The sequence below is a fragment of the Chiloscyllium plagiosum genome, chromosome 29 (genome assembly GCF_004010195.1).
Source record: "Chiloscyllium plagiosum isolate BGI_BamShark_2017 chromosome 29, ASM401019v2, whole genome shotgun sequence".
NCBI lineage: Eukaryota > Metazoa > Chordata > Chondrichthyes > Orectolobiformes > Hemiscylliidae > Chiloscyllium > Chiloscyllium plagiosum.
In genome coordinates this window covers 37788729-37815127 of record NC_057738.1, presented here as the reverse complement: position 1 = coordinate 37815127, position 26399 = coordinate 37788729, and the positions used below count along the sequence as shown (strand labels likewise).

General features: G+C 42.2%; 1 protein-coding gene across 5 annotated transcripts in view; it reads right to left on the bottom strand.

Moving 5' to 3' along the window:
* lars2 (leucyl-tRNA synthetase 2, mitochondrial) overlaps nt 1-26399 on the bottom strand; it is a 155120-nt gene that overhangs the window by 114277 nt on the left and 14444 nt on the right. For 3 of the 5 annotated variants that reach the window (XM_043719581.1, XM_043719578.1, XM_043719582.1), the window contains exon 2: nt 472-708. In XM_043719581.1, the coding sequence (XP_043575516.1) occupies nt 472-705 (234 nt within the window). In that variant the 5' untranslated portion in view covers nt 706-708. Of the gene's footprint in view, nt 1-471; nt 709-3664; nt 3736-3758; nt 3828-26399 lie in introns of those variants that run through there. The other 2 variants (XM_043719579.1, XM_043719580.1) reach the window with 2 other exon arrangements.

Genomic DNA, 26399 nt, shown 5'->3' with positions numbered 1-26399 from the left:
CCCGTCCAATCTACTTGATCTAAAGAGCTTCCAATCAATATTTGGGAAGTTGAAATCACCCATGACTACTACCCTGTGGCTTCTGCACCTTTCCAAAATCTGTTTTCCAATCTGTTTCTCCACATCTCTGCTACTATTGGGGGGCCTATAGTAAACACCCAACAAGGTGACTGCACCTTTCCTATTTCTGACTTCAGCCCATACTACCTCTAAAGGCAGATCCCCCTCGAACTGCCTTTCTGCATTTCGAATTAGGAAGGGTTTGGAGGGATAGGGGCCAGGTGCTGGTAGGTGGGACTAGATTGGGTTGGGATATCTGGTCGGCATGGAAGAGTTGGACTGAATGTTTCCCTGCTGTACATCTCTATGACTCTAAGTGGCTGTATGATTTCTGCCTGTCCCTAGGCTCATTCCCTTAAACTGTTTTACACATTGTTTCCCCTGCTGTACATTTTGTTTTGAAATACCTACGCCCATTTCAGAAATCACGGGGAATTGCTCCTTTAGTCGAGAGTGCCAGTGTTTCTCAACGCGTTTTCTCGTCTCTGTTCTATATTCTTTTTCCCATGTTCCTGCGTGACTGGAGAGGTTTCTGCCATGGACCAGCACCCGCCTTCCATACTGACCAAGTAGACAGCTCCAGCCACAAGAATGTTTCTTCAAGCAGGCAGAGAAAAGTCCCATATTCCACAAGACAGCCATCATCTTCTGCACAATCAGACACATTGAAAAATAACAAGGACAATTGTCATTACAGGGGCAGAACACAAGTTTCTACTGTTTATGGCAGGATAGAGGGATCTTTCACACATGCAGATGTAAAAATAGTTCTAATTTTAAGAAACATCACCCTGCCAATTAGTAAATACATCTCCTACACAGAGCATAAATGAGCCATCTGGTGCTGATTATCTTCAGGCTAATAATATTCGAAAATACTTTTCAACAAATTGTCACCAGAAGTGGAGGAAAACATGATTGTCTATCTGGGGAGAAGATGGTGTGTGATAGTTTCGCTGAACTAGTAACCCAAAGGCCCACTGGCTGCAGGTTCAAATCCCATCACAGAAGCTGGAAATTGAATTTAATTAATAAATCTGTAACTGAAAGCTTGCTTCAGTAATGGTAAAAATCATAATGATCATGGGATAGACACCAGTTGTCCCAATATGATCTAGTCTGCATGTGACACCAGAGTCAGTAATATGGCAGGCTCCTAAATGTCCTCTGAAATGGCCCAACAAGCTATTTAGTTCCACAGCAACTTAGGTGGGTAACAAATGCAGGACTTGCCAGCAACGTCCACATCCCTTCAAAAAATGTGATTTTCATTCCTTCACTGTAATCCAGAAGTTAGATGGCAAAACAGCAAAGACTGACTCGAAGAGACTCAGGGAACCTGTCCAGTTTTCTGGTCAACACTCACTTGCACAGTTGAGGAGAATATGGCATACATTCACCATTGGGTAAAAACAATGACTGCAGATGCTGGAAACCAGATTCTGGATTAGAGTGGTGCTGGAAAAGCACAGCAGTTCAGACAGCATCCGAGGAACAGGAAAATGGATGTTTCGGGCAAAAGCCCTTCATCAGGAATATAGTTAGAGTGCCTGGAGAGATAAATGAGAGTGGGGTGGGAGTGAGGAGAAAGTAGCATAGAATACAACTGGTGATGGGGGAGGTGATGAAGGTGATAGGTCAGAGAGATGGGTAGAGTGGATAGGTGGAAAGGAAGATAGGACAAGTCATGGGGACAGTGCTGAGCTGGAAGTTTGGAACTGGGGTGAGGCGGGGGGAAAGGGAAATGAGGAAACTGGTGCCCTGGGATTGAAGTGTTCTGAGGCGGAAAATGAGGCGTTCTTCCTCCAGGCGTCGGCTGGTGAGGGAGCGGCGGTGAAGGAGGCCCAGGACCTCCATATCCGCCGCAGAGTGGGAGGGGGGAGTTGAAATGTTGGGCACAGGGCGGTGTGGTTGATTGGTGCAGGTGTCCAAGAGATGTTCCCTAAAGCGCTCTGCGATGAGGCATCCAGTCTCCCCAATGTAGAGGAGACCGCATCGGGAGCAACAGATACAATAAATGATATTGGTGGATGTGCAGGTAAAACTTTCATGGATGTGGAAGGTTCCTTTGGGGCCTTGGATGAAGGTGAGGGAGGTGGTGTGGGCACAGGTTTTACAATTCCTGCAGTGGCAGGGGAAAGTGCCAGGATGGGAGGGTGGGTTATAGGGGGGCATGGACCTGACCAGGTAGACACAGAGGGAACAGTCTTTGCAGAAGGCGGAAAGGGGTGGGGAGGGAAATATATCCCTGGTGGTGGGGTCTTTTTGGAGGTGGCGGAAATGTCGGCGGATGATTTGGTTAATGCGAATTGCAGATAAACCTTTGTGGTCACGTTGCACCCCATGGTTTTCAGATGCAGTCTTGGAAACTGGTGAACAGGAACAACAAGAAGTGGCACAGCACAGCTGGACTATCAGCATTTCCTCTGGCACCAGGCTACAGCACCAAAACACTAGATTAGGGTGGTGCTGGAAAAGTACAGCAGACCAGGCAGCATCGAAGGAACGGGAAAATCGATGTTTCGGGCAAAAGCCCTTCATCAGGAATGAGGTAGGGAGCCTCTGGGGTGGAGAGATAAATGGGAGGGGGTGGGGCTGGGGAGAAGGTAGCCAAGAGTACAATAGGTGGTTGGAGGTGGAGATGAAGGTGATGGGTCAGAGAGGATGGTGGAGAGGATAGGTGGGAAGGAAGACTCGCAGGTAGGACAGGTCATGAGAACAGTGCACCAAAGGTTGAATGTTTACATTAGGAATGTTAAGGGGAATTAGGACAAGCCATCGCATCTCTAATACTTTCCATCTCAGTATAGTCATACTTTCACTACTCATCATGTAACCATCCCCAAGTTAATAAGGCAGACTTCCTTCCTTTCTGATTGAACCTTTGAGGGGTTGAGTGCAGAGTGTAGGCAAGAGGGATCCATGCACACAAACTTATAAATCATAATATATGAATAAGACCATTAAAAAAATTCTAAAAGGGATTGGATTAAAAAGCTGAAATGTTATGTTAACCAGATACAAAGAATTGGCTAAATCACACCTGGAGTAGTATAAGCAGCTCTCGTCTCATTATAGGATGGATATAGAAGACATTAATGAAAATGCAAAATGGACATACAAGGGACAAAACCAGAACACAGAAGTACATTGAATAGACTAGCCTCTTTAATAAATGACTATGGAAGTGCTGCGAATGATGTGTTTTGAGATTATGGGGAAAATACAGCAAATGCTGAAAATTTAAAACAGAATCTGGAGGAACTCTGCAAATTTTGCAGCATCTGTGGATTGAGAAAAACAGAGGGTTTTGAAGAAGTAACACAGGACTCAAAACTCTTTCTCCAAAGATCTGTAAGACCTGCTAAGCTTCTCCAGCATTTTCTGCATTTGTTTCAAATTGTAGGAGTCAATAAGCCAACTGCGGGAAAGCCTAAATCACGGCTGGATTCAAAAAAATAGAAAAAGGAGACCAAGTCTGAATGAATTAAGAATAAATCAGCCTCGTGCCACTAATCAGAGGAAGAGGCAGGAAATAATTTATATTGCAAAGAAATAAAGTCAAAATACAAAACACAATCTGCCTCATGATACATCTGAAAACCTTGTGTAGTTTATTTCGCCTTCCTCAGGCCACTCCCTTTGTATTTGTGAAGGATCCTGTTGTAGTAACAGTAACAGCAGCAGCAGCAGCTCACCTCACTCCCTGGGCGCCGCCATCTTGGCGCTGACTTTCAACAAAACTTTATGGACACCGCGGCCGCGGAGTTACTACGCATGTGCGCGGCCGCGGAGCTACTACGCATGTGCGCGGCCGGCAGCATGTGCCCTGGGATCTGAGACACTGAGGTCCCACGTGGTCTGGATGCACAGACAGAGAGACATAAACATACACAGATATACACACACAGATACATAAACATACACAGATATACACACACAGATACATAAACATACACAGATATACAAACATACACAGATATATACCCACACTCAGATACATAAACATACACAGATATACACACACATACATAAACATACACAGATATACAAACATACACAGATATATACCCACACTCAGATACATAAACATACACAGATATACACACACAGATACATAAACATACACAGATATATACCCACACTCAGATACATAAACATACACAGATATACACACAGATACATAAACATACACAGATATACAAACATACACAGATATATATCCACACTCATATACATAAACATACACAGATATACACACACAGATACATAAACATACACAGATATATACCCACACTCATATACATAAACATACACAGATATACACACAGATACATAAACATACACAGATATACAAACATACACAGATATATACCCACACTTATATACATAAACATACACAGATATACACACAGATACATAAGCATACACAGATACATAAACATGCACAGATACATAAACATACACAGATATGTAAACATGCACAGATATATACCCACACACAGATACATAAACATAAACAGATACATAAACATAAACAAATATATACCCACACACACATACATAAACATATACAGATATATACCCACACACATACATAAACATACATAGATATATACACATTAACACATATACACACACAGATACTTAGACACAGTAACACATATACAGATACAGAGACACAGATGCACATACATACAGATATACACAAACATACACAGATACACATACATACACACAAGGCGATACATAGACACAGATACGTACGCACATACAGATACACACAGATACACATGCACACACAGAAACACACATACATACACACAGTTACACATAAACACACTGATACATATACACACAAAAATGTACTCACACAGATAAACATACACAGATACGTACATATACAGATACATGGACAAAGAGGGAGAGGGGCAATTGTCAAGGCAGCTTGAAACTTGCAAAGGTGCAAATCCCCAAAAACCTCAGCATTTCATTTCAAGAACAAGGATGCCATTATTGCTGCCCTTCTCATCTAATCCCTACAGTGTGAAAGCAAGCCATTTGACTCACCGAATCCACACTAACCCTCTGCAGGCATCCCACCCAGACTTACCCTTTCCCAGTAACCCTACATTTCCCATGGCTAATCCACCTAGCCTGCACATCCCTGGATACTATGGGGTAATTTAGCATGTCAATCCACCAAATCTGCACATCTTTGGACTGGAGGAGGAAACCCATGCAGAGACAGGGAGAATGTGCAAACTCCACGCCTGAGGGTGGAATCGAACCTGGGTTCCTGACGTAGTGAGGCAGCAGTGCTAACCACTGAGCCACCATGCTGCCCCACAGAAAACTAAATATGCAAAATGTTTTATTATCATTGGCAATCAGGGTCTCTAAGACCACAACACCATTTATGACAGATCAGAACTGGTGGGTGATTTGTCTCCTCTGGGTAAGGGTAAGCCCTTTTTTGTATTTGTTCATGAATTATGAGCACTGGTGGCCAGGCCACCATTTATTGCCCATCCCTAGTTTCCAAGGACAGTTGGGAGTCAACCAGATTGGTGTTGGTCTGGAGTCACATAAAGGTCAGGCTAGGTAAGGATGGCGATTTTCTTCCTTAAAGGACATTAATGGACCAGATGGGATTTTTTTGCGACAACCCAACAAAGGTTGTCAACATGGTCACTAATAGACCACCTGTTAATTCCAGATTTTATTGAATTCAAGTTGTACAATCAGTCCTGATGTGATCCAACCTCAAGTCCCTAGAGCAAGTTCTGGATTACGAGTCCAGTGGTATTGCCACTACGCTACTGCCTGCGCATGGGTTAGAGGCGATGAGTGTCTGATTGAGGGATTTGCCAATGGGAAAGGTGTGGTTCCACTGATCGCTATGCCATTCCCTTGCTTCCAAATCCCCCATCCTCAGCCCCCATGAACACCCTGCTATGAAACTCCTCACTCCTCCACCTCAACTTCACATCACTGTGGCCTGGGTTAATGTGTCGTCCTGGGGTACTGAGGGGTATCGTTGGCAGGAGCCATGGCCCCCCACAAGTGCAAGAGCTTCTTGCCTCTGTCAGGGGGGTCTTGACTCCAGCAGGAGGCCTCACTGCTGCCTGGTTGGTGCGTTGTTCTGGGGCCTTTCTAAAGTCTCTCACTGACTCTCCAGCCGCCAGCCAAGACCTCGGACAGTACCCCTATTCTGGCCCTTATCTCCATACTAGAAGGGCATTGAGTCAATGTACAGAAAAGAATTACTAGGGACTTGCAACAATTCATAGAGAGGACAATCATGTAAGAGAGGTTAAGCACTCAGGGGCTCTTTTCTCTGGAATGTAAGAAATAAGAGCAGAGTAGGCCATTCAGCCCCTCAAGCCCATTTTACTGCATGGGCAAATCTTCAAAATTCGCACAAAATAAACTGAAGAAGAAAAGACTGAAAGGAGATCTGACTGAAGTCTTTCAGAACTCTGAAGTGTTTTGGTGGGGTGTTTGTAGAAATGCTGCTACTAACAAGGACCAGAACATAGGGTTCTGGGTGGGGGTTAGTCACTAATAGATTAAACTGAGATTTCAGGAAGAATGTAATGTCAATGAATGTGATGAGAAAGTGCCATACAGAATAGTTGAAACAAATTATGTTGACTCCAATATGGAGAGGCTTAATGCATGTGTGACAGGGAAGGGGAGGAGAGGAGGCAAGATGAGAGGTTGTAATCAGAATGGTAAGGCTAACTGATACAAACAACGCCAGAGACCAAGAGACCTATTGGCCTGGTTTTTGTTCTATTTGATCGCAGGATCTGGGCATTGTTGGTAGGCCAGCATTTATTCCCATCCCTAAATGTCCTGTAGAAGGTAATATGGAGCTACTTTCTTGAACTGCTGCAATCCTTGGGATGTTAAAATACCCCCAGTGCCATGAGGATGGGAATTCCAGGATTCTGACCTTGTGACACTGCACAGCAATACATATCCAAGTCAGGATGGTGAGTGGCTTGGAGGGAAACAATAGGTGGTGGTATCAGATACCCTTGACCTTCTCAGTGGTAGAGGTCACAGGTTTGGAGGCCACTATCGAAGGAACCTTGATGGGTTGCTCAGCCATGCAAGCGAATGCAATGGCAGAAACCGAAATTGCTGCAAAAACACAGCAGGTCTGGCAGCATCTGAAGAGAGAAAGCAGAGTTAACGTTTTGGGTCTTTCAAAGGTCAATGGACCTGAAATGTTAACTCTGCTTTCTCTCTCCACAGGTCCTGACAGACCGGATGAGTTTTTCTAGCAATTTCTGTTTTTGTTTCTGATGTCCAGCATCCGTAGTTCTTTGCTGTTTTGGGAAGTGAATGCAGTATTTCTATGCTTTTGATTGATATATAATGATTCTATAGAGTCTCGACCCAAAACCAGCAATTAAACAGGGCACTGTTTCGTTGTGTAAAGTACTGGCGTCTGCACTTGTTATGGTTCTCGGTGAAAAACAATGAATATAACAAAAAAGCCCTCCCATTCAGAGGATTGGGATTGTGTACAAATATGTTGCAAGCTGCAGCAATTCACACCCAGACATGGTGCATGTTTAGTCTTCACCATGAGTTTACTGCTCAGCGTTTTTTATATCTTTTATGCTCAGTAAGAATCATCCACCGACTTAGACCCCCTGCAGGGGAGGAGGCGACCCAAGACTGGTGTACCAGTGTGGTGCCCCTAAGGCGTGCCAGGCGATGACAAACATAAAGGTGGTCGCCATGGTGCCTTATGAGATGCCATCTTTTATGCTAAGACGTTGTCTTCTGAGATGGATCGCCAGAATGTTGTGTTCGCCCCTATAACATCCTATCAGAACACTGCTTCTGGAGGCAAGCCATGCTGAATCCATCGACCCAACTGAGAGCTGCTGGAATAATGGATGGGAGGAGATGCACTTGGGGCAGCATGGATTAAACGGGCCAAACTTCCTCCTTCTACGCCATTGCCTCATCGGTAATTTTTATTCCAAATTCTTTGAAGCAAATACAGAGATCAGCAGAGGGGTCGAAAAACAGTTCACAATAAAGTCTCCTCAGTAAAAGAGAGGCACTGACTGAGGGATGATGGGGCAAAGCAAAATGGAGGGGCTGGCTCAAGTAACAAAACAAAAAATGGTTCTGGAGGGGGTGAAAATGGCAACATTCAGTTGTTAACCAGCACCCCACTGTTGGGTAAATTTGCTACGTTCTGAATATAGAAGATTGTAAATACCAAAAGACAAAGTCATAGAGATGTACAGCACAGAAACAGACGCTTCGGACCAATCCGTCCATGCCAACCAGATATCCCAACCCAATCTAGTCCCATCTGACCAGCACCCAGCCCATATCTCTCTAAACCCTTCCTATTCATATACCCATCCAGATGCCTTTTAAATGTCCAATTCTACCAGCCTCCACCACTTCCTCTGGCAGTTCATTCCATACACGTACCACCCTCTGTGTGAAAAAGTTGCCTCTTAGGTCTCTTTTATATCTTTCCCCTCTCACCCTAAACCTATGCCCTCTAGTTCTGGACTCCCCGACCCCAGGGAAAAGACTTTGTCTATTTATCCTATCTATGCCCCTCATAATTTTGTAAACTTCGAGAAGGTCACCCCTCAGCCTCCGATGCTCCAGGGAAAACAGCCTTTTAAGTTAATCTCGTCCCATTTGCCAACATTTGGCCCATATCCCTCCAAACCCTTCCTATCCATATACCCATCCAGATGCCTTTTAAATGTTAGAATTGTACCAGCCTCCACCACTTCCTCTGGCAGCTCATTCCATACACACACCCTGCTTCAGCATGAAAACATTGCCCCTCAGGTCCCTTTTAAATCATCTCCCCTCACCTCAAACCTCTGCCCTCTAACTCTGGATTCCCCCACTCTGGGGAAAAGACCTTGACTGTTTACCTTATCCATGATTTTATAAATTTCTAAAAGGTCCTGACTCTTGAATTTCTGTTGAACATCATTGCAATAATTTTCCAGGAGTGTTTTGGAACGGATGTCAATCTTCACAGAGGGCTGAAAAAGCACTTCCAGTTTTTGAATGACATTTTTCAAATCGGAAAGGGATTGTTTTCTGATTGTTTTGAACATACTCCATTTCCTCACTGCCCTACATTTCAAGCTTTATGTCCCTTAATCATTTCAAGCAAGGCTTACAGATGGGTATGGAAATGAAATTACAGTAAGTCGATAAATCCCATTACAAAGGAAAGCATTTCCATGTGTTTAGGTGAGCCTGAGCAATTCTCAAAGCTGTTGATGGGTTTTTATCTCTGAGGAGAATTCCGTGATGCTGGGTCACATTTTATTTAAACAGAGAAGGGTAAGAGGAAATCTACTCAAGGTTTCAAAATGATAAGCATTGTTGATAAAGTAAATCAGGAGAAATGAGATCACCATGCAGATGAGTCTGCAATAAACGTAGAAAAGAATAAGCAGCAAGAGCAGACCATTCTGCCCCTCGAACCTACTCCACCATTCCATGACCAATCTGTTTTTAGCCACTTTCCTCCATAACCATTGCCTCACTCATCTCTCAAGAATCTATCTACTATAAAAATATCTAATGCTACTGCCTCCATCACTCTCTGGGGGAGAGTTCCAAAGACTCTTGACTCTCAGAGCAATAATTTCTCCTCCTCTCCATATTCAAAGGGAGACACTTGAGTTTTAAACTGTGCCCCCTGATCCCAGTCTCTGCCACAAGGAGGATCATCCTCTCAGCACCTGTCCTGTCAAAGCCCCTCAGGAGCTTTTACCTCCCAAAATGATCAGCTCACATGCTTCTGAATTTCCATGGATACACACCCAACCTTTCTGACATTTCCCCCTAAGGTGACCCCCTCATCCCAGGAATCGATTAAGTCAACCCTCTTTGAGGACTCTATGTATTTTATTTGAAATGTAAATTGGAAAATGGGAGTTTGGATTATTCATCTCCAAAGGAAAAGTAGAACTGCGCAGTGTCCGCTCATTGACTATAACTGAATGTAACCACTTCTGATTTACCACTAGTAGGTGATGGTTGTGGCTCTACTGTTACTGTATTCACCTTCTTCAGACCACCATCTTTTGTTGCATTACATCCATGTTGCCTTGCACCATCGTTCATTCTCTCAAGAACATATACATTTTGCTGAAACTGCATTTTCTGAGACAGGCTGGCACCATGTGTTTTTGGTTGAAAAAAAAGAAACTGCCCAGCAACCGTTTTTGGATTGGTTCCTAATAGTTAATATTTTTTCACAGAACTGAGAGGAGACAGGGCATCGGGCTTTCTGACATCCAAAGGCCTGCCAGTAAGCCCGATCCTTTCTCTCCCTCTGCGACAGTAAAAGAAATAATGCTCAAGACTCTGCAAAATGAAAAAAAGACTCGAACTCAAGTCAAGGCCTAGGTCCAACTGACCAGATACCAAATCAAGGGTTGCTGCAATCACCTACAATGTGGTACCATCACCATTTATTGAGGAAGTCGTACCATTCCACGCCTTTTGATTTGGATTCTTGATCCACAAACTTTGTTCCCTGGTGTCTATACTTTCCACCTATGATATTCCCGAAAAACCATTTGTGATATCTGTCCTGACCATCCTATTTATGAATTTATGCTTATGTGTTTGGAATTAAAGGAAGGAATACCTTAAATTTCATATTAGCAACTAGTAATTCATTTTGCCAAATGGTAGGCTTTTAAAATAGTGAATAGGATTTTGTTTTCTTGTTCATTGAAACCCAGTATGAGTTTCTTTTATTTTAGATAGTGGTCACAGTCAGGCAAACTTAACATCCCGGAGATGAAATTGGCCATATTTCCCATTTGTGACAACTCTTGGAATAGTGAATAATTCGTCTTATATGCCACAATATACTGTAATGCTTTGAGATTCTCTCATGCATTATCCCTTTCTAATCACTTCAAATCCTTTACAGGATAGATATAATGGATTGAATAAAGCTGACGTCTGGCCTCAGGCACACTTGCATAAAAGATGCAGGATAAATCAGTGACAGCTACTAAAACAATTCTCCAGTTAAATGATTGATAACTGGCTTTATATACTAGAATAACCTTACACTATCGATATAGTCAGAGTATTAGTTTTCCATTGCAATTGTTTTTATTTATTCATGTCACATGTGTGTTGCTGGCTGGGGCAGCCTTTACTACATATCAAGTGCAGACATTGCCCATGCCCTTGAGAAGGTGAGCTGCTTTCTCAAACCGCTGCAGTCCAGGTGCTGTAGGGACATCCACAGTACATTATTTGATAAAACTGAGTGATTAGCTGGACACATTTCAGAGGGCACTTAAAAGTCAACCAGATTGCTGTGTATCTGGAGATATGTCTAGGTCAGACAAGATAAAGATGGCGGATTTCCTTCCCTAAAATACATTTGTCAACCAATGAGCATACACCCAGCTTTCTGAATCTTTTCTCATTGGATACTCTCTTCATCCCAGCAATCAATTGATTGAATCTTATTGGAACTAACTCCAAGATAAGCGTATCTTTCCTTAAATGATGAAAACTGTACACAATATTGCGGGTGTGATCTCATGAGTGCCAAACACATTTTAACAAGATTTCCCAACCTCTTTAACTCCATTTCCTTCACAATAAAGACTAACCCTCCTTTCTAATTACTTGCTGTTTCTGCAAACTAATGTTTTATGATTTATATACAATGTATCTTTTTGCACATGCATTCTGCAGGTATTTTTAATTTCAATAAGATGCTGCTTTTGTATTCCTCCTGCCAAAGTGGACAAGTTCACATCTTCCTACATTATACTCTCCTTGCCAAGTTTATGCCCGCTCGCTTAACCTATTAATATTAATAACCTTTCATAACCTCTTGTATTTTCTCCTCACAACTTGCTTTCACACCTATCTCTTTATTGTCAACAAATTTTACTACAATAAACTAAGGCATATTGACTGCGCTTCACTTTATTTTCTTCCTATTAATTGCTTAATAATGGATTCCAGCATTTTCCCAACGACTCATACTAGTCTCACTGGCTTATTGCCACCTACTTCCTGAAAACCTCCTTTCTTGAACAGGGGCATTACTTTATTTTATATTCAATCATAGGATGTAGGCATCATTGAGTATTTACTCTCTATCCTACTGGCCCTGGAGAAGGTTCTTATGAGCTTTTTGAACAAATGCAGTTCTTGTGTGTTGGAACAATTGCAGCACTGTTCGGGAATTTCAGGATTTTGACCCAGGAACGGTGAAGGAACAACAATACAGTTCCAAATCAGGATGGTGTGTGGCTTGCATGTTCTCCCATGTGTCTGCTGGCTTTATCCTTCTAGGTAATAGAGGTCACGAGTTGGGAAGATGCTCTCAAAGGAGCTTGGTGACTTACTGCAGGGAATTTTCTACATGATACACACTGCTGCCATTGTGCATCGCTGGTGAAGGGCATGAATGTTGATGGTGGTGAATAGGATGCCAATCAGTCAGGCTGCTTTGTCCTGGATGATGTTGAGCTTTGAGTATTGCTGGAGCTACACTCATGCTTGCAACTGAAGTATAACTCCACAGCATTTCTGATTTGTTTTGTCAATGGTCGAGAGGCTTTGAGGAGTCAGAAGGTGATTTATTCTCTCCAGAGTTCCTAGCCTCCCGAGTAATTTTCCTCACAATGTATTTATTTTTGCCCTTTATTACTTGCTTAGTCACCTTTTGCTGAAGTCTAATGTTTTTCTAATCTTCAGTTACCTCTGAGCTTAACAACATTTTACACTTTTCCTTTCAATTTGAGGCCATCCTTAAATTCCTTAGTTAGCCAAAGTTGTTGCATTCTTCTTGTAAATTATTTCATTCTCAATGGAATTCATCTATGTTGAGAGTTTTCCAATCGGGTGGAACCTTTCCAGAATCTCGTGAATTTTAGCAGATTGCAATCAATGCATCCACTGTCAGCTCTTCTTATAAGATCCTGCAGGCCATCAGGTCCAGGGAACTAGTCGGCCTTTTGTCCCATCTCTTCTCCTAGTACATTTTCCCTAATGATTGTTTAAAGTTTCTCTTTTTCTTTTGCCTCTTGATTTTCTATTATTCTTGATATTTTGCTTTGTGTGATCCACCAAGAAAATCATTATATATTTATTCAATGTCCCTGCCATTTCCTTGCTTATTTTAGTAATCCCTTGGTCTCATTCTCTGAAGGATCAATTTACTTTAGCTACTCTCTTCCTTTTCATGTGCTTGTGGAAAGATGCTCACACTATCTGTTTTTATTTTCTTGCTTGTTTATTTTCATAATTTATTTTTGCTCTTTATTACTTGCTTTTTGCTGAAGACTAATGTTTTTCCAATCTTCAGTTACCTCTGAGATTTATAATATTGCACACCTTTCCTTTCAATTTAAGGCCATACTTAAATTCCTTAGTTAGCCAAAGTTGTTGCATTCTTCTTGTAAAATATTTCATTCTCAATGGAATTCATCTATGTTGATAGTTATGAAGTATCTCCTTAAAGATTTGACACTGCATATTTACTGTCTTACCTTTTAACTACTTTTCTGTACCTTTGTAGTTACCATGATTTAAGCTGAAGGCAGTAGTTTCAGACCCAGGTTTCTCACTCCCACAAATCCTTGTGCATTGCAAATGTAACTTGTCTGATTTTGACCATATTTACTAACTTGCACACATACAAGTTGACAATTAATTGCCCCAAAACTTGGTCAAGAGTAACATTATTAACAATACGAGGCAGAAAGGATACCCTGTTTCAAGCATGTTGCCCACTGATACCATGGCAACCAAACAAACTCCTACATCATTCAAAAAACAAACTGTTTAAAGTCAGCAGCTTCAAACTTGTTCCAAGGGTTGGGACAGGAGTTGAGTCCTGCTGCAGGAAGGATGACCATCATGTAAGGAGCTCTCATGGCACAGTGGTACCTCTACCTTTGGGTAGAGGTACCACTGAAGATCCAGCTTCATAGAACCATAGAACCTCTACAGTTTGGAAGCAGGCCATTCAGCCCATCAAGTCCACACCGACCCTGCAACGAGCATTCCACCCAGACCCCCCTCTTTCCCTGTAACCCTGCATTTCCTATGGCTAATCCATATAAAGTGCACCTCCCTGGACATGATGGGCAATTTTGCATAGCCAATCCACTTAACTTGCACACCTTTGGACTGTGGGAATAAACCTGAACACCCAGAGAATACCCACGCAGACACAGAGAGAATGTGCAAACTCCACACAGACAGTTGCCAAAGGCTGGAAGGGAACCCCGGTCCCTGATGCAGTGAGGCAGCAGTGCTAACCACTGAGCCACCGTGCCACCCAAGTTAAATGCTGAGGTTGTTGGATATGGAAGGTATATTAACCTGATAGCAGGCAGTCAGAGAGGGACAGTTCCCTGGTCAACCATCCTGCTGGAGACAATGGTTACCCACTATTCATAAGTATGCACCAATCCAAGTTCAGAAGCATGGACACATGAAAAGACAGACCAATTATATGTCTCCAAGACCCCCATTTTTTCTGTAAGACACCAGATGCTGATAATTACCGTTCATCTCATTAGCAAGAATGACAGCAGTAGTGACTCAACAGGACTACAATAGATGAGTGTGACATTAATGAATAATACATTGTATATATTATTCAAGGTGATTATTCACAGTCTTATTTGTACTGTTCAAAAATATAGCAATTCATTCTTTATATGTGTGCATAACTAAATTAATAACATTTTTAGTTTTGCTACTTGTGAAGTTTTTCTTTACTGTATTCAACTTAATAATGGGCCCCAAACTAAATTAAAATGTCACAACCTGCAGACCCTACCTAGTTCAGCAGTGCAGTCTCCAAAAGGATGGATCAAGGATCGGTTGAAGCAAAGAAAACCAAATAGGAATAAGCAGGATATTTTAGGGTTTGCAGGTTGTTACTAACGGGGTGCCATAAGGATCAGTGCTGGGGCCTCCACTATTTAAAGTCTACATTAACGATGAGGATGAGGGCACAGTTTTAATTTATCGAGGTTTGCTGGTGATACCAAGATGGGCAGGAATGTAAGCAGTGAAAAAGATGCAAAGAGAGCGATACAGGCAGGTTAGGTGGGTGGGCAAGAGCATACCAGATGGAATATAATGTGTAGAAATACAAAGTTACCTACTGAGGTAAGAAAAATAGAAAATGGTAAGAGATGCGGGTACTCACAGGGATCCGGGCATCCTTTCACACACATAGGGAAAACCTAATGAGCGGGGATAGGAACAAATTAGAAAAACTGTTATGACAGAGGTTATATATGTTGATACTTTATTGCTGGAACAGCACAGCAGGTCAGGCAGCATCCAGGGAACAGGAGATTCGACGTTTCGGGCACAGGCCCTTCTTCAGAGGTTATATATGCCCCTGATGTGGACACCTGGAAAAGGGTACTCACAGGGATCCGGGCATCCTTTCACACACATAGGGAAAACCTAATGAGCGGGGATAGGAACAAATTAGAAAAACTGTTATGACAAATGGATGTGAGTGTAAGAATGGAGGTGTATGACAGAGGTTATATATGCCCCTGATGTGGACACCTGGAAAATCATGTTCCATTTTGGTCTTTTCACCCAAGGAGGGACGTAATTGCCTCAGAGGGAGTACAGCAAAGCTTCATTAGACTGACTCCCAGGATGAGCGGTTTGAGGAGAGATTGAGTAGACAAGGTCTATATTCCCTTGAGGTTCAGTGAATGAGAAGTGATCTCATCAAATGCTGAGGGAGCTTGACAGGTTCGGTACTGGGAGAATGCTGTCCCTGTCTGGGGGATCTAGGATTAAGTCTTGAAATATGGGGACGGCCATGTTTCAGACAGAGATGAGAACAGGATTATGAAACATTGGAATTCTCAGCCCTAGAATGCTGTGAATTCTTAGTCAGTGAGTATATTTGAAACAGGGGATGGTAAATTTTTGTGAATTAAAGGATGCAAGGAGTATGAACATAATTTCAGGAGTTGGGGTTGAGGTATAAGATCAACCATGGTCTAATTGGCAGTGGAGCAGACTCAAGGATTGAATGACATACCCCAGCTCTTATTGCTTATGTTCTGAGAAGCATTGTAATATTTCAGTCAGTGGGTGTGACAGGAAGTGTGGGACCTGGTGGATTTCGTCAGGGATTCTCCTGCTTCATCACATAGCAGCAACAACAATTTGCATTTACATAGCATCTGTAATTCAGGAAAAAAAATCCCAAAAGTGCTAAACAGGAATGTCAGTGAATAGAATATGACAGCAAACCAGATGACGAGATTTAAGGATAGCGAGTTTTGAGAAGATTTGTAGCTAAGGTTGAGGTTCTGGATGTAGGTTTGCTCACTGAGCTGGAAGGTTCATTTTCAGACATTTTGTCACCCTACTAGGTGACATCTTCAGTGAGCGCCCGGACGAAGGTTTCATCCAGAGGCTCACTGAAAATGTTACCTAATATGGTGATGAAACGTCTGAAAATGAACCTTCCAGCTCAGCGAGCAAACCTGCATCCAGATTTAAAGATAAATTATAAATAAACTTGGACCACGAGGTGGTTTTAATAAGCATCTTAAAGCTGGGGAGGGAGCTAGAAAGTGGAGAGGTTTAGAAATGGAATTTATTGACAACTTTAGTGGAAACTTCAGTTAATTGTTGACCATCCCTCTGCAGGGCAACAATAAAAAGAAGATTTGGAGAGTGAGTTTCATCCTTGAGGGCCGTAGAATTGAAGGCATGATGATGGGAGCAGCTCTTACAACATTCAAGAAGCCGAACAGTGCCACCACATGACTGATACCACATGCATCACCTTCATCATTCAGTGTCTCCACCATAAGACTCACAATGTCAGCGGTGTACGCATGAAGCAATGCAGCAACTCCCCGAGCCTCCTTCAGTTTTTGAATAAGGTTTTCACATCGGTAATTTTGCAATCCTTTGAGAATTTTCCAGAACATAAGGATTTTTGGAAGATTCCACGAGCAATGTTTCTTTCGTAAGCTAGGATACAAGTGGAGGATGTCACAATACAGTGTGAAATCTTCCATATTCAACGTGAAACAGCAGCTCATCATCCTCTGGAAGTCAACACTCTCAACAGAGATAGTGAATAGAACATGGAAATGTGTTGCTGGAAAAGCGCAGCAGGTCAGGCAGCATCTAGGGAACAGGAGAATCGACGTTTCGGGCATTAGCCCTTCTTCAGGAATGGTACATGGTACAAAGGAAATAGTTACGTTCTCTCCGTTTCTGTGTGGGTTTGCCCCTACAGTCCAAACACCTGCAGGTTAGAGTGGATTGGCCATGCTAAATTACCCATAGTGCCCAGGGATGTCCTGAAGAAGGGCTAATGCCCGAAACGTCGATTCTCCTGTTCCCTAGATGCTGCCTGACCTGCTGCGCTTTTCCAGCAACACATTTCCATCTCTGATCTCCAGCATCTGCAGTCCTCACTTTCTCCCTAGTGAATAGAACAGACAATTGTCTTGCTTAAATCAAGCAAGTTATCCAACAAGATGCAAATCTCTAACCATTCCGAGAAGTCGTAATGGCCAGAGACTATAAGGACATACCTGTTGGTATAAGAGCACTTCCCAATTCCTGATGAAGGGCTTATCTCGAAGCATTGATTCTCCTGCTCCTTGAGGCTGCCTGACCTGCTGTGCTTTTCCAGCACCACACTCTCGACTCTGATCTCCAGCATCTGCAGTCCTCACTTTCTCCTTACAGTCCAAGCTTTCACATGGTACAAAGGAAATAGTTACGTTCTCTCCGTTTCTGTGTGGGTTTGCCCCTACAGTCCAAACACCTGCAGGTTAGAGTGGATTGGCCATGCTAAATTACCCATAGTGCCCAGGGATGTGCAGGCTCGGTGGGTTAGCCATGGGAAATGGAGGGTTACAGTAGGGGTAAGGGTCAGTTTGGGATGCTCTTCGGAGGAGCGGTGTAGATCGGATGAGCCAAATGGCCTTCTTCCACACTGTAGGAATTCTATGTAAAAATAAATATACCTCAGGAGTTGGAGGTGAGATGCCAAAGTAAATTCATGCAAGCCATCAAGAAGTTAGGTCTGAGGAAATCAAAAGATGCTCTCGACTGGACAAACCTGAGTAACAAATTCCTAGGCCACATCACTCAGTGCAGTGCTTGTAATCAGTACCAAGCAAGAACCATACAGATCACTGTGGAAGCCGGGAGTCAATCTCTTCATACTCAAAGGAACTGATTATCTTGTTACAGTCAACTACTACTCTGACCACTGCGAGGTGGACCAGTCAAACTTTAATGATTTTCACTTCAGAGATTATCGGAATTTAAAAACATACATGATAACGCATGCCTTTTCTTTCTTTGTCTTGTGGTCAAAAGAGGGATGTTTGGATTGAAATTCGATCATGTGCAAACGTTTGTCCTCATCTGCTGTAGTTGTGTGACCTTTACCATGAGATACACACACTACAGGCAGACATCTTAAGCTTCACTTTAATAAAATCCTCATGTTGACCACACTGCTGTGTCATACACTTGAAACAGTGTAGGACTTGAACCCATAGTCTTCTCAGCTCCAAGGTAAGGGTAGTAAAATCTGGATTTTGATGAACATTTGGGGAACCTAGTTCACTTTTACATACCCTCAGTTAAGCAACAGCCAATGCAATCTGCTTTGGCCTACATGTGACTCTTGCCATCAGAACAATTAAGAGTGGGCAATAGGTATTGTCTCAATCGTGTCATGCAACTACCAAAAAAATCACAAAAATAATGATATCAAATCCATAAGAATATAAGATATAGAAGCAGTATTAGGTCAGTTGGCCCATTAAATCTACTCCATCTTTCAATCATGACTAATAAACTTCTCAACTCCATTCTCTGCCTTTTCCCCATAACCCTTGATCAAGAACCTTTCTATCTCTGTCTTAAATACACTCAATGACTTGGCATCCACAGCCTCCTGTGGCAATGAGTTCCTCGGATTCACCACCTTCCGGCTGAAGAAATTCCTCCTCATTTCAGTTCTAAAGGGTCTGTCCCTTCATTCTGAGGCTGTGTCTTCAGGTCCTTGTCTCTCCTATTAGTGGAAACATCTTCTCCACCCCCTCTGTAGCCAGGCCTCTCAGTATTGTGAAAGTTTCAGCCTTCTGAACTCTATCAGGTACAGACCAGAATCCTCAACTGCACTTTATTTGACAAGGCCTTCATCCTCAGATTGTCAATATAGATTGTCAATACACACAGCTGACCAGCAAGTGTCCCTGTTCACAGAACAAACTTAGAAGATTGTCACAAGAATATGTGACCATGCCTCCATTGATTTATCTAGGATGCTGAACTTTCTTTTTTTAAATATAGTTCTACTATAACAACATATGCAGAGACACATGAACGGTAAAAGGTTATCTTTGCAAGAACATACCCGTGTGAGATCTGAGCCACAAATCCTCCTCCTCTTCATCTGTTGTCTTTTCCTGTGAATCTTCGCTCTCATGTGGTTTCCAATTAGTTGTTTGAAGAAGGAGGACTGTATAAATAATTAATTCCTTTTGCTTTTCTTCACAAAACATTGTTTTGTTTCCCCGCTCCCCCTCCACCCCATTCTCGTTTTTTTTTTTTCTCAGTATGTATTTTATTTCCTCTCGACCATCTCTTTTCCCCAATGTGGAACACAGATTGCCAGCTGAGGAGGGGAAGCAGGTAAACTGCTCTCATTCCAGGGAAGACCATAAAGAAATGGGGGGAAATTGTGGTGTAGAGGTAATATCACTGGGCTGGTAGGAGTAGTAGGTTGACTCTCTGGGGTCCCAAGTTCGAATCTCACCACTGAATCAAATTCAATTAATAAATATCAATAATTATAATCATGAAGCTATCGTCAATCTTGTAAAAGCCCACCTTATTCACTGACTCTTCTATTAGGGAAGGAAGCTTGACACCTTAATTCAGTAATAGACTCTCTGAAGAGCATCCCACCCAGAATCACAAACCCCCCATCCCTGTAACCCTGCATTCCCCATGGCTAATCCACCTAATTTACACATCTCTGGACACCATGGGCAATTTAGCATGGACAAACTGCCTAACCTGCTCATCTTTGGACTGTGGGAGAAAACCGGAGCATCCGGAGGAAACCCACGCAGACACGGGGAGAATGTGCAAACTTCACACTGACAGACAGGCCTGCATTTGACTCCAGAGTCACTGTAATGCGAGCGACACTGTCTTAAATGGCCCAAACAAGCAGCTCAGGTCAAGGCCAATTAGGGAAATACTGATCATGTCAATAATGCATGCATTCTATCAAGATCTAAAGTGAATTAGTCAATGTCTAATAAGAGAAATACACAGATTATATGGTCTATGTGTGTATTGTAGGCAAGGTATCAGAAGGAGGACATTCAGTCCATCACTACTTTGAAAAACCCATCCATTTAAGCCCACTGCCTTGCCCATTTCCCTTCAGCTCCACTTGTACAAGTATTTATCAAATTCCCTTTGAACATAGCTATTGCATTTGTTCCAATTTATCCTTTCATGTAGAAAATATTAGATCATTATAACTCACTGTGTAAGTCAAATTCTCCTCAAACTCTTCAAAATTCATTTTGATATTAACTTCAGTCGAGTTAGCAACACTCCTGTCACTGGAAAAAAAATCCATTTAAACTTCTGAAGACAAACCTCGTTCCTTAGGAGAAAGTGAGGACTGCAGATGCTGGAGATCAGAGTCGAGAGTGTGGTACTGGAAAAGCACAGCAGGTCAGGCAGCATCCGAGGGGCAGGAGAATCGACGTTTCAGGCATAAGCCCTTCATCAGGAATCCTTGTTCCTTAGGGATTTGGTGGGTCCCACTAATATAACTGTTTTGGATGAGAATTTAGGAGGAACTGTTAGTAAGTTTGTGATGACACCAAAATTATTGGTACAGTGAATAATGAAGAAGGTTATCTAAGGGAGCTTGATCAATTGGGCCAATGGGCTGAGGAACAGCAAGTGGAATTTAATTTGGATAAATATATGGTGTTGCATTTTGGTAAGATGAACAAGGGCAGGACTGACACAGTTAATGGTAGGGCCCTGGGGAGTGATGTCAAACAGAGACCTAGGGGCTCAGATACATAATTCTTTGAAAGGTGCATCACAGGTGGACAGGGTGGTTAAGAAGGCATTTAGCACACTTGTCTTCATTACTCAGACCAGTGAGTTTAGGAGTTGGGATGTCATATTGTGGTTATACAGGATGTTGATGAGGCCTCTTCTGGAGTACTGTTTACAGTTCTGGTCGCCCCGGTAAAGGAAGGATATTATTAAATTAGAAAGAGTTCAGAAAAGATTTGCCAGGATGTTACCAGGAATGGTGAGTTTGAGTTATAAGGAAAGGCTGGATAGGCTGAAACCTTTTTGCACTGGAGTATAGAGGTTGAGGGGTGACCTTAGAGACATTTATAAATCATGAGAGGCATAGATAAGGTGAATGGTAAAGGTCTTTTCCCGAGCGTGGGGGAGTTCAAAACTGGAGGACATTTTTTACTGAGAGAGAGGAAAGATTTTAAAGGAACCTGAGGGGCAACATTTTCACACAGAGGGTGGTTCATACGTGGAATGAACTGCCAGAGGAAGTGATAGATACAGGTACAGTTACAACATTTAAAAGACATTTGAATGGGTACATGAATGGGAAATGTTTAGAGGGACATGGGCCAAACACAGGCAAGTGGGACTAGTTTAGTTTGGGAAACTTGGTTGGTATGGAAGAGTTGGATTCAAGGGTTTGTTTCCATGTTGTCTGACTCTATGACCCCATGACAGTCATAGCTTATTGTTTTGTAGTCATTAGGACAAAAGCAAGAATGCCAAATTTCAAATGATCACAACAATTCATTCAACGCCATGTTAAAAGAGGATGCTGTTTGTTTAGCAAGTCAACTTGGACTGACCAAGATGTGTCCATGAGGAAAAGAATGAGGAACTTAAGGCTCCCCAAGATGCTTGGTAATTCTAAAAAGATCCTAGAATCATAGAATGCCTACAGTGCAGAAAGAGGTCATTTGGCCCATTGAGTCTGCATTAACCTTCTGAAGACCATCCCACACAGACTCTACCCTATCCCTGTAACCCAGCATTTCCCAAGGCTAATCCACCTAGCCTGCACATTCCTGGATACTATGGGCAATTTAGCATGGCCAATCCATCTAACCTGCACATCCTTGGACTGTGGAAGGAACCAGGAGGAAACCCATGCAGAGAAGGGGAGAATGTGCAAGTGGGTAGTGTCCCAGTCTCTGAGCGGGCAGCTCAAGACTTGGTGGCAATGGGAGATATGTTCATCATAGTAACTGCTTTCCTGGAGAAGTGAAGATATGTTACAGAGGTGTTCCAAATTGTAAAGGGTTCAGTCAGAGTGAGAAATTAATTCCATTCATGAAAGAATCAAGAACAAGAGGTCACAGATTGAAAGTGATTGACAAAAGAAACAGAAGTGTTCTGAGAGAAAGCTTTTTCCTGCAGTTTGTGGTTAAGGTGTAGGATGTGCTGCCTGAGAGTGTGGTGGAGGCAAGGTCAGTTGAACATTCAGAAGGGAATTAGATTTATCTGAAAAGGTACAAAGTGCAGGGTTACCGGGGAAATGCAGGAGAATGGCACTAAGTGAGACACTCATTGGGAACATCCATGCAGACATGATGGGCAGAATGGCCTCTGTCTAAGCTGTAATAATTCTGATTCCGAGAACACAACTAAATAGTTTGATTATAAAACCTTCCAATAAGCTGCTTGCAGGCCGTAACAGCAAGAGAATCTCCTCATCAGCTACGCTTAATTTGGAATTTCACCCCTTCTCCTACAACCTCTGGATTAGACCAACCAACCTGTTGGAAATTGGAAAATACAGAAATTGGAAAAAGTTGTAAGCATCTATTTTATCTTTCTCACACCTTCCTTCTCGAAAGCCTTCTTGGCATAAAATGGTACAGTGCACAGTCAAGTGAATATATATCAATTAGTTACAGATATGATTTCTGAATTAGGATCATTCCTAGCTCTCCTTCTAAGGCTGTACTTCTCCAGTCCCAGCTGAGAATGCGAGGGTTCCTATGTTCTAACAGTGACTACACTTCAAAACCACTTCATTGGCCACAAAGGTTTTTGGGACATCTTGAAATTGTGAAATGTTCATTATAAAGGCAAGTCTTTTCCAAATAAACCTCTGGTATACATTTAATATTCAATTTTTTAAAATTCACTCATGAGACGTGGACATCACTGGCTGGGCCATGTTCCGAATTGATGGTGGACATGTATTTTCAAGCTACATTTTCTTGTCTTTTGTTTGATGAATGGGACAAAGGTCCAACCCAGTCCTTGATCAGCAAGCACCTTTCAGAGAGCTGAAAATTTCAAGTTGTTTGACTGAAGCTGTTCTGTTGTTATTTGAAGAGTGTTGAGTTCATCCCACGTACAGCAGAAAGAGGTGTTTGATGTCTCTCATAAAGCTTGAACCTTTCTCCATTGTTAAATTTTCTTTGTGGTGTTAATCTTCCACCTGAACCCGGGAGGTTTGATGTGGATTTTGTTTTTAGCAGCTAGCCAACATCATATGTATAAAATTACTCAGATTCATTCAACATGGTCACAAGCACAGTCAATTATCTATGCAAGAGGTTCCAACTAATAATGTGTTTAATTTCCATCAGTGTCTCAATAGTAGGGGAAAATGGCTGTGTGTGCCAAGGTAATATGCGGCATTTCCGAAAACTAATAAGTTATAATAGTGCTCTTTGAATTTTTATTTTTAATTCATTACATGGGAAGCGCTGAATTGTAGACGGTTTCCACTAAATTGGAAACAGACCAACACGGTGACCATATTCAGAGAAATTAGCAGAAAACACATTGCTAACCACAGATTGTTTTTGTAAAATACTAACATTAGTCTTACTTCAATTTTCCACAAAATTATGCACAAATCCCTACCTAAGAGCATCATTGGTCCATCTCCAGCACATGGACTGCAACCGTTCAAGAAGGCAGCTCACCACCACTTTCTCAAGGGCAACTAGGGATGGGCGTTAAATACCAGTTCATACAGCTTTCTTTTCAGAAGACCATAAGACATAGAAGCAAAATTTAGGCCATTCAGGTCTGCTCCATCATTCAATAATGGCTGATAGGTTTCTCAACCCCATTTTCCCACCTTCTCCCCATAATTTTTGATCTCCTTGACAATCAAGAAACTATCTATTTCAGTCTTAAATATACTCAATGACTTGGCCTCTACAGCCTTCTGTGGCAATGAATTCTATCGATTCACCACTGTCTGGCTGAAGAGGTTGCTCCTTATCTCCATTCTAAAAGGCCTTCCCTTTACTCTAAGGATGTGCCCTCGAGTCCTCATCTCTCCTCCCAATGGAAACATCTTCCCAACATCCTCTCTATCCAGGCCATTCAATGTTCTGTCAGTTTCAATTAGATCCCCCCTCATCCTTCTAAACTCCATCGAGTATAGATCCAGAGACCTCAAACATTCCTCATATGTTAAGCCTAAATGCGAAATTATATTTGCCTTCCTAAACACAGACTCAATCTGTAAGTCTATCTTAAGAGAATCCTAGACTAGAACTCCCATTGGGTCTGGCCTGGCCTGGCCTTGCTCTGAGTAACACTGACTGCCACTCAGTGCAGTTAGGGGGCAATCTGGCAGAAGAGCCAAATGAATCCATCCCTGCAATACTCACAGAGCAGTAAATAGCAGATAGTAAGGAGATAGGCAATGGCCTATTAATCTGGAGACCCAGGTAATGTGCTGTGGACCCAGGTTTGAATTCCATCATGGCAGAATTTGAATTCAATAATAATCTGGATATAAGGGTCTAAAGATGACCATAAAACCATCGCTGATTGTCAGTAAAAACCCATGTTGTTCTTTAGGGAAGAAAGTCTGCCATCCTTACCTGGTCGGGCCTACACGTGACTCCAGAATCTTAACTGCCCATTATGCAATTAGGGATGGGTAATAATGCTGGTGTGGCTAGTGATGCCCACATGTCATGACTGAATTTTAAAAAAGACACAAATAACATAGCATATATTTTAATAATGATTCGGCTTTATGACATTTTTAGGAATTTTGAGGATCTTTTCTCTTCACTGAAATAAATTTGTGATTTAATCACATTGTGTGCTTTTAACCAAATCAATTTGTATAGAGTTATAGCAAAAATGTTGACCTGGAGCATTGAAAATATAAATACACAAACAAAATCGGCTACTCTGTGAAGCATCACAACTGACACGATTAGAGTCAATTATTGTAATCTCAGGAAACCGTCTGTAAAGAAGCATATTCATTTTGTAAGCTCAATGGACATCCCAGCAGGGTACAGAAGGAGGAGCACTTTCTTATATTGACAGGGGCAGGAAGGCTGGTGAATCACAAACAGGGAGCCAATCAGAATCACAGGAACAGAAGTGACATACACTCCAGGCTCAGTCTATCGTTATTGAGATGGAGGGATGTTTACAGACCACCTCAACACATCCAACAAACACCCATTCCTGCCCCACTCAAACCCAGCCCTTTGTGTTTTTGGTAAATGAAGTGGCTGACACGATTTCAGCCTTTTATTCAGAAACAGATCAATCTTCTCCCAACGCATAAACACATCACTGCTTTGACATCAAAGAATCGATCAGGAAGAGCCAGCATTTCCTCTTATCGGATATATTCAAAAGAAGGAACTGACTTCAAACATTCTCTCATACTGTTCTCTCTGAAAATACAACCAGGAATTGTTCTCTTTAGACATACCTGGGTCAATTTTTTTCAGTTATTTCCTGTCAAGGTAATACTCCAGATGCACTGAGACTTGTGACTACTACATACAGAACCAGTTACCTCAGCCAAAGTTTTTGCTGAGTTGAATTGGGTTGTAAATAGTCCATGTTAATCCTATTCCTGATAAAACCTTGGCTGAAGAAGATTCTTCCCCTATTAAATAACGAAAGCTTCACAGGCACTGGAATAAAACAAACATTGCTGGAAAAGCTCAGCAAGTCAGGCAGTGTCTGTGGAGAGAAATCAAAGTTAAGAAAGCATATGGTGTTTTGGCTTTCATTAACAGGGGGATTGAGTTTAAGAGTCGAGAGATCTTGTTGCAGCTCTATAAAACTTTGGTTAGACTGCACTTGGAATACTGCGTCCAGTTCTGGTCGCCCTATTATAGGAAAGATGTGGATGCTTTGGAGAAGGTTCAGAGGAGGTTTACCAGGATGCTGCCTGGACTGGAGGGCTTATCTTA